The following is a 9,462-nucleotide window of genomic DNA, read 5'->3' on the forward strand; positions in this document are numbered from 1 at the left end:
AGCGCGATGTTACTGAGCTTAACTGCTCCTCTAATAACAAAGCATCCTGGCAGGGTTGCATACTAGCTTTTCAATTTCAAATGTCATTGATTCACTTTAAGTCATTCACTTTAGTAAGTTGTCACTTTAGTAACTGCAAACAATAGCATTGGTTTAATTAAGATCTCAACAATGTTATTACAATGACATCCCAACAAAGTTGTTAATTCCCCATATTAATTTTGTAGGGAATTAACATTCAACTTACGTATTATGTAGTGGCTGGACACGGCTGTTGCTCCTCTGCTCCCGTGCTCTCATGTCAAGGTCCTCTTTCAAACCGCCTCGTGCAACGCAATCGATATCAACAGTATTTAACTGTAACATGCACCATCTACAGTCAGAATACAACTTGCCTGTAATTTTACAATGTGTTACTGTGGAAAAATGCTGTTAGCTACTGTAATTATATTTGTCCCATGATGCATTGCGATATACAGGTAAACATCGTAAAACGACAGAACAAGAAGTTACTGTAAAATTTTACTGTAGAAACGACAGCAATTTGTTACAGTGCAGTTAAAATCCTGAATTAATAGTTTTGCCAAAAATCCAATGTAGATACAGAAACAAGTAGAAAAGTAAAAATAAATCGGGCATCATTGAGCATTGGAATGACCCTTGTTATTTTGTATTATGTTATAATATCTATTTTATTATTCTCATTAACATTGGAATTGGTCAAGTTGATGATATACAATGTATATGACCATAATACGATCATATACTTTGTATATAAAATCTGAATTTGGAAAGGAAGGCTTTAGGTTACACACATCTGACATTTTTACTACAGATAATTTAAATATTTACAGTGTGAGCCACGTGCAGATGATTTATTTATGTATGTTTGTTATAATGAATTACCCTCAGGTATCAATCAGACCAAACAGCGCCACCCGCTGGTCTGTCCGGGACTTACAGCGACGAGACACGCTGAACACAACGGTCCCGCCCTGAATTGAAACTTTGGCGGCGCCAGAATCGAGGCGCTCGGTGTTAGACACAGCAACAGCCGTACGGGCGGGGTTTCTCCCCTTTTGGCCACATACAATTCAATAGACTCCGCCCGTCTATGTCCGGTGGTCGATGTGAAGAAAAGAAACGCCCACTTGTGACACAGGAGCTTCTTTTCAAACCCTTCGTGCTGACGGAAGTAAACGAAGCAGAGAAGTTGGTCAACAACGAGGCTAATGTAGCACAGTGTTTAGTGAATGACACTTTATTAGCTTGTAAGAAATAATAGTAACGGCACATACATGTATATATAACGTTGCCATACGAACTAACAGATGTGTAAATCATAGCTAATATTCATGTAAATATGGTGAGTCTGAGACTTAGCTGTGGTTAGCTAATAGCTACTGTAACTCAAACATGTCCAGTACATGATGAGTTTTTATGGTCGCACCGATGCTGCGATGACGGACACACCATGAGGAGAGAAAACACGTGGGCCAGCAGGTAACTGTTAAAAACTTCAGTGAGGAAGGAGCAGCTGCTGATGAAGAGGATGGACACAGTTTGGATGGAGTGACATCATCCCAAGGTGGAGTACCAGGGTCCCCCGGACATTTTGGCTCTGAGGGGTCATGTCTGAAGACCAAGCAGAGCTGCTGGAGCCAGAGAGGGATGAGAGCCCAGCTGCTCCCTCTGCCTCTCCCACCAGCCTCATGGACACCTGTGCTCCTTCCATATCAAGTCTCTCCTCCGCCTCCGGCAGCTCCGTCCATCATCAAGCAGATTTTTCTTCTTCATCGTCATCTTCCTCTGTCCTGTCTCTTACTCCACCCTTGCCTCCCTCTGTGGAGCTCTCTGCTGTGTTGACTGACACAAGGCTGACCCTGGATGTGTACCAGGGGGGAGCAGCCGCGCTGCCCCTGCTGTGGGCGTCCGTCCCCCGGCAGCTGAGGGGGCTCCAGTACCTGAGACTGGGCTCTGAAGACAAACCAGGGCTGGATGGGGCAGTGGACGTTCTACCTCATCTGACAGAACTGCGGTCACTGGCTGTTCGGGGTATTTTTCTGATGAATTTAATGTGGGATCAGTTGCTTGTTGGCATAGACGATGAAATGGTTTAGTTGACATTGAGGGGATAAAGTTAATTCTGTGTTTATATGCTATAATCATAATTTGTTTTCTACTTGCTCCTCTCCCTTATTGCTGCTTCTGACAACTTGTCTTTCCGATTACAGGACACCGTTTTTATGACTCGAGAGGTGACCCGCTGCCTGGCCTCCTCGCCACTCTGCCCTCATCTGTTTCCGCCCACTCTCATCTGGTGCACCTGGATCTCTCCTTCAACCAGCTCTCCTGTCTGCCCTCCTCCCTGCTCAGCATTCCCACGCTGTCCTCCTTGCTCCTTTGCCACAACCGCCTCTCAGCTCTGCCTCCAGACATAGGCCTACTGTCCTCCCTCTCCTACCTCTCCCTCCTGGGGAACGAGCTGGTCTCCCTTCCTCCGAGTCTGGGTCGGCTGAAAGCGCTGCAGGCGCTGGACGTATCGCACAATCTCCTCCAGCATCTACCTGATGAAATAGGTTCTCTGGAGGAGCTTGTTAGGCTGGAATTGTCCCACAACAAGCTGAAAGAGCTACCAGAGACCTTGGGTAAGGGTGCAAGGGTGAGTGGGTGTGTCAGGAAAAACAATTATAACCATATACAAGAGTTCTCCTCTTTTGGATCAAGTGAAAATCCAAAATACAGCAATAAAGATGTCTTTGTTTCCCAGGCTCTCTCCTTTCGCTCAGGGAGCTTTTCCTCTCCAGCAATGACCTCCGCCTGATCCCACATTGTCTGAACAAACTGCCTCTGCTGAAAATAGATGTGCGTGACAATCCTATGGGACGACCGCTAACCCCTCCACCTCTGTCTCCTACACCTGGTGAGTCGAGACAAAAGGCTTCTAACTGATCCATGCTCAAATCATTTTGAATGTATAGTTACTGGATACATATTTAAAAGCTGTTAGTATATACAATCTCAGTTATACTACTGCTTTCTTACCAGATCAAGCTGAAACAAAAATCCCAGAGTTGCACCTCGGATTGAATCAGCACAGGTACAGTGTCACTCTCAGCATGGAAACATTGTCTCATTCAGCTCATTCATTTCTGAGCAGGTCATGATTAAATACGTCATGTTCCTGTTTGCCCTTCAGTTTCTGTGTTTCGTCTGCTGGCTGTCATGTGTTTCTCCCCGGGGGGGGAGAGCTACTGTTCCCCCCGGGGTGCCTAGTGACGACCACCAGACTGCAGTGGGTTGAGAAAAGGCCACAAAAGAAGTGGGTGTGGTTGGAGGAGCATGAAATCCTGCTGAGTCGCCCTCTGGAACTGCGTCCCCATGGGATTACCTTTCTCAAGGTGCATTAACTTCATTTGCTTATTCACCACATAACCACATAAGTTCTGTCAGGTCACAATTGTGGAATTATATGCTTTCCATATAAAATCTGTGTTCCCCACTGACACTCATTGAACTCATTTTATATAAGGCATGTCATAATATGGTCAGTAGACATTATACTGAGTGTACATATTGAACTGGTCAATCTCTATTTAAAGAATCATGGTTAATATTTCTTCACTCTTGTGATTGTTATTTTCTGCACCTGCATGATGTTAATATACTCCAACTTTAAAATCCCTACAGCCTGTGCAGGTGTGTGTGCCATATCATCGAACAAAAAGAAAGCAGGTGGTCGTGCGGAGGTTTGATGGACAGTCGTGGAGCACCCTGCCCACTGATCTGAGGAGGGGGAGCGAGGGCCATAGCAGTCACCCTGGAGGACGTCCCGCCAGGGTAAAGCACAAACTTCACACTTTAAACGAACACCAATTGTATTGTAACATTATTGTAAAACAAAAAAAAATCCTGTCCTCCCTGTAGCTGGCGTGCTGCTCAGTGAGCCAATTCTCCTGGTTTATGGCAGTGTCCCGTCTAGTGAAGGACACTTGCTCCGTTACACCAACTGGAACGCTGCTGGTTTCCAGCTCTGACCCTGGAATCAAGCTCCACTTCCCTCCAGACTGCACCGCACAGACCCGTACCATAACACTACAGGTACAAACTGCACACCAGCCTGCGCTGACTCACCACATCAGTCTGTCCGTGTGGTATCAGGGATGTTAAAGGTCGTTACTTTCTGTAGGTGTTGCAGGTGTCTGTGTCAGAGGTGCAGGCGCTGTGTGGTGACCCTCAGGCCAGAGTCAGCCCTCTTCTCTGCCTCTCCCAGACTCCCAACATGCAATTCCTGCAGCCAATCAAAGTTCAGATCCCTTTGCCACCCGGAGTCACAGGTAGACTTTGCCATGTGCATTTTTATACATATTTATAACAGCATGTATCCGCCTACATTTAAATGTCTGATGCTTCCGCAGGCCATACAGTTGATGAGACCTGTTTGCATGTGCTCCACGGGGACCCCACTGCCCAAACCTGGACTGACATCACATCACAAGTGTCTCTCTGCTTCACTCATTTGTATGCCGTTTTCTACATTACACATTTCTCCTGGTAAGTTTCTGTGATACATTCTTAACATGTAGTTTGAATATATATATGTGCATAGTATCAACACAGCTCTATGTCATCCGTTACAGGTACTGGCTGTGGTACACCACTCAGCGATATGTTAGTGGTGTGGCCAGGAAGGTCTATCAACGACTGAAACAGTTTAAAGTCCAGTTCTTCGTCCTCCAGCGGAAGCAGGATCCCTCACAAGTTTTGCTACAGTGTTTACCTTCTAACAAGGTCGGTCATTCTCATCTATATGCTCCGACAGTGTATTAGGGTCACTTAAAGGGAAAGCAATCAGAGATTTCTAGAATAAAGTCATAATATTATGAGAAAAAGGTCTTAATTTTAGGTTATGCCATTTTAGAGTGGGAATATTAGAAGATCAGTCTGTCGCCTGCATGAGAATGAAGAATGTGGAGCATCAGGTTATACTTTATTATTCAGGCTTCACAAATAATAAAATCCATAATCTTTTGGCTGCTTTATTATTGTAATATTACGTCTGGATTACTTTATAGTACTTTGCAGTAATTCTTAGTGATGGTGAGATGAAGCTTCATGAAGCTCTGAACCATTTCAGCAAAGTGGTTTGAGAAATATATCCTTTCATGATGCTTCATGTTCACTGGACGACATCTAGTGGCCGGAACGTGAAATAGGCCATCACAAACATTTGTATTTTACCAACTAAATGTCAAAATCTGTGTTTTAAGGGAAGTGTGAAAATTGAGTAGTCAGGTTGCAATGTCTGCAAGTAACATTTTTAATGAAAAATGTATGCAATATTTTGGAAAATATAATTCACTAAGACAATTTTGTTTACAGGGCACAGATGAGGCTGGGATATAAAAAAAATGTTTGTTCTTTGGTACTGCATTGTACACAATTGATTGTTGTATTTCCCATTCCACAAACCATCCAGTATTGTGTTCAGGGATGTATCTCTCCTCCGTGGTGTGAATGTCAGTGTTATGTTTGATGCATTAATGCTGAACACTGACAGTGATGTTTCCTGTCCAGGTGGAAGGCCGAGTACAGTCGTTGTCAGAGCAGTACGACGGACCTCAGCCGTCAGACCTGTGTGACCTACTTGAAGGAGAGCAGTTCTTCGCCGGCTTCGAGAGGGGCCTGGATATCAGCACAGGTCTGAAGTCCTCTTTGAGGCTCTATCTTAAATAAACAGTTCTTTTCCTATGCTCCTTTTCCTTCCAATGTCTTATGTAGTGCTGCTGTGTAATAATTATCCTTCTTCTGTTATTGTTTGAAGTCTTGATGATGATGTTTTCCTGTTTTATCCAGACAGACCAGACTGTGTGCAAGGAAGACTGTGTTTCGTGTTTTACTCCAGCCTGAAGAATCTGAAGGAAGTGTACATCTGTCCAGCTCAGGGTCAGAGGGGGCCAGTGAGGGGACAAGTAAGACAAACGCCATAATCAGCAGACAAGAATGCAGCAGCTGAAAATATAGTCTTTATATTTTCTAGTGTAAAATCAAGGGCACATTTTGTATCTTTCTTATCCAGATGACATAGTGGACATATGGTGCAAGGACAGAGCAACCTCACCTACAGTATAAAAACAAGCAAAAGTTATAGGCCGTAAAGGCCTTTGTAAAACAGAAGGACCTCTGTACACTGTAATAAAACACTTAGTTTTATTAATGTTTGTGACTCTGTTGATCCAAATCCATAGTACATTTTTACATGGTTTATAATTTAATATATTTTTTCATTTATACTGTATATGTAAAAGAGTTAAATAGTAGAAAAATCTTTCAATATATTCTACATCAAACTGCAAAACTCAGCCTCAAAATGTTCTATAAAAGGGATTATTTAACACAAACAGCTACATTAACCAATATAAGGGGAACATCATATGTAAGGTAGTAATTATTTGGTAGTATATATTGCATATAATGTTTACTGGATATTTCTATATAGGTGTCGTACAGAGTATCAATATCAGTTCAAAATGGCTGCCTGGCTCATAGCCAGTGCAACATGCATTTATTTTACATTGCTATTTTGTGCCATTTATCAGTTTGAAAGTATTGTTCAGACAACACGCTGAATGTGCTTTGTCCCTCTGTTGCAGGTTTCCTTTTATAGAGGGGACATTCCCAGCAATCTACCAGAGGAAGTAGCGAGAACGAGGAAAGGAGACGACAACCAGTGGCTTGCAACTTTGCTGCTAAGGCTTCCTGTCAGTGGATTTGACACAAGCTTTTTTTGTTACTGTTTTCCTATGATAACTGAGAGGATTTTGTATTTTTTGACAGTATATGAATCAGTATGAGACAGATTTATTCATTATATCCTTACTATTTCCCGAAAAATTATGTACAATGTTCCTTAAATCCATATTATTGTTTTGCATCAAAACTAGATGTGTATTTCTTTCAACCAAGGCAACAAAAATAACGCTTGTTACCTACAAATAACAACAAAACCTGCATTAATGGCCTCCCCTCTGTTTTTCCTCCATAGGCTTTAAACTCAGACAACAGTTACATCCTGGAGGAGATACAATATCCTCCTCTGAACCTGGGTGACCCTGAGAGCGGCTATCTGACAGAATCCAACTTGCTGTCCATCTCTCTTCAGATAGGACACGAGTGGCGTGTTATTGGCATCAATCTTGGCTTAAGCTACCAGGAGTTGGACCACATCCAGTATAAACACAGGTTGGAATGAACCACTCTGCCAAACTGTAACGCAACAAATGCAGCCTGACATATTTGGTTACTATGAAAACTTTGATATATTCACTAGAAATTAAATAAAGTTGTGTTCGAACAATTGTTGTCAGTGAAACACGAACCGTTGAAGAGTTCAAGAGGTTCGATTCACATTCATGTGAAAGCAGATCTCAACTTTGATGGGAAAGTGAACGTAAACCTATTATGGAACTTTTACAATACCTAGGGTAGATTAAAAAGAGTAAAACTGCAGCAGAACTACTTTACATAAGAGAATAATGTAATCAGTGCCCGTGTGTTTTCACAGCCGAAGCCTCTCAGGGAACGAAATGTAGTGGGATGTTATGTGATTGAAGGAAACGGCAGTGGGAGAGAAATGGTAGAGACTTTTGATTGTTTTAATCTGCACTGTCAGCCATCACTAAGCCATCTGGGACACTGCAGGAGATTACACACAGAATGATGCTCATCTGGCCCTCCCCCTTCCAGTCACGCTCAGAAAACCTCTATCACATCCCAGAGGTGGCGGAGAAAATTATGCCTTATGTAAAATTCTATAAATACAGTGTTTTGATGGTTTTGTGTTCAAGATTTCAATGTGGGAACGCTTACATAATTTATCTGTCACTGCAGATGGAGACGTGATGTAAAATGTCTCGTGTATGTCCTGATCTCCCCACTAGGGACAACCTGGGAGCATTGGTGCTGGACATGCTGTTCCACTGGGCAAGGAACGCAGGGCCAGGGGCTGTGTCCAAGCTGGTGGTTGCTATGATGGAGAGTGGCAGGAGAGACCTCGCGGATGAGATTGAGGATATTGTCAACATAGGAAGGAGAAAGTACTCACAGTCACTGAGGAGATTGGGCCTGGAGGCAGACAGCTCCCCCCTTGAAGAAAGCACAGCAGTAGATGAGGCAGCACCCGCTACAGATGGCTGCCGTACACTTGAGTAACCAGTTTGTTTAGAGTGCGCCCCCATCATCTCATCCTGCTGTCGAAACAACTGTCTTGGAGTGCAAAACTCTCCTCTTCGCAATCATGATAGTCGGCTACCAGCTGGCCGCAGCTTTTCATATACCCTGGAGAGGAACGATCAGGAATCACGAATGGGATGAACTGCAAGAAGATGATCATCTGTGACTTTATTTTCCCAACACTTTACACTCCTTTTCGAAACGGTCTCAACATGTAATTTGATACTAAAACAGCTTGTTTCTTCTGAGAACAGAAAAAAATATGAAAAGTTATGCTTTATAAAAATACTCACAATTATGAGATACCAAACAACAATTTGGACTTACTCTTATAGGACATCATGCACATTTACTCTGATAATATTGTCTTAGTTGGGATTAGTGATGCAGTGGGTAGCATTGTAGCTTCACAGCAAGAAGGTTCCTGGTCTGAGACCTGTTTGGGCCGGGGTCTTTTCGTGTGGAGTTTGCATGTTCTCCCTGTTTTCTCTGTGTACTCTGGCTTCTGGGTTAAGTGTTATTTTCATTCAGTATCTCATAATTAAGTGAAGACCTTGGTCTAATGTGTCAAAATTGTATTTACTATTTAAAAATATTGCAGGCTCAATATTGCATAATTGACGCACCACCAAATGTTGACTTTCGCATATCACAGATGGATTGATATATCATAATTCGTCAATTAATATATAACCAATTTAATAGTAATTGTTTGACATTATATTTCAAAATTATGGTAAGTCAAAAATGTCACTTATCACATAATTATGACCCAGTATCTGAAATTGCCTCAGTATTTCATCTTATTACTTGTTTAATTACACTAACAGAACTAATTTATTCGAATCCTTTCACCACTTACCTTTTGTTTCATTTCTTGTCCACTATATGATTCATTTGTACGTGTCCAGGACACACAGAAGCCATGGGACAGTCTCTTGAGGTCTGAATAACCGTCAAAGTGCAGGACAAGGCAGTTTTTAACGGTTGATTAAAATATCCTCCATGTGTGCCTTTGGTCGCTGAGCAACCAGTCGAGCTACAACACAGACTCAGTGACTCGTGTTTGATTTTTCTAATGTATGAATTGAATGCTTCTTGTGAGTAAAACTGATACAAACAAAAATACCTGCTTTCCACCTCTTTCCCCATCCCTGCAGTTTGACACAGTTTAAAAACATTACTGCTGCTTGCTCCCATTCATTCACTCATATTTGCACTCTGGACATT

At 42.5% G+C, this 9,462-nt stretch overlaps 1 protein-coding gene across 1 annotated transcript; it reads left to right on the forward strand.

Moving 5' to 3' along the window:
* The first annotated feature begins 931 nt into the window (after window positions 1–931).
* Window positions 932–9,352, forward strand: pidd1 (p53-induced death domain protein 1). Its single transcript, XM_035156450.2, has 15 exons — window positions 932–2,055; window positions 2,235–2,648; window positions 2,771–2,923; window positions 3,049–3,100; window positions 3,200–3,401; window positions 3,691–3,840; window positions 3,928–4,101; window positions 4,190–4,337; window positions 4,419–4,554; window positions 4,641–4,791; window positions 5,578–5,701; window positions 5,857–5,972; window positions 6,654–6,761; window positions 7,046–7,242; window positions 7,941–9,352. Exons 1-15 carry the CDS (start codon window positions 1,632–1,634, stop codon window positions 8,209–8,211), a joined length of 2,820 nt encoding a protein of 939 aa, XP_035012341.1. The 5' UTR covers window positions 932–1,631; the 3' UTR covers window positions 8,212–9,352.
* Window positions 9,353–9,462: the final 110 nt, after the last annotated feature.

The sequence above is a fragment of the Hippoglossus stenolepis genome, chromosome 5, assembly GCF_022539355.2.
Source record: "Hippoglossus stenolepis isolate QCI-W04-F060 chromosome 5, HSTE1.2, whole genome shotgun sequence".
NCBI classification, from domain to species: domain Eukaryota; kingdom Metazoa; phylum Chordata; class Actinopteri; order Pleuronectiformes; family Pleuronectidae; genus Hippoglossus; species Hippoglossus stenolepis.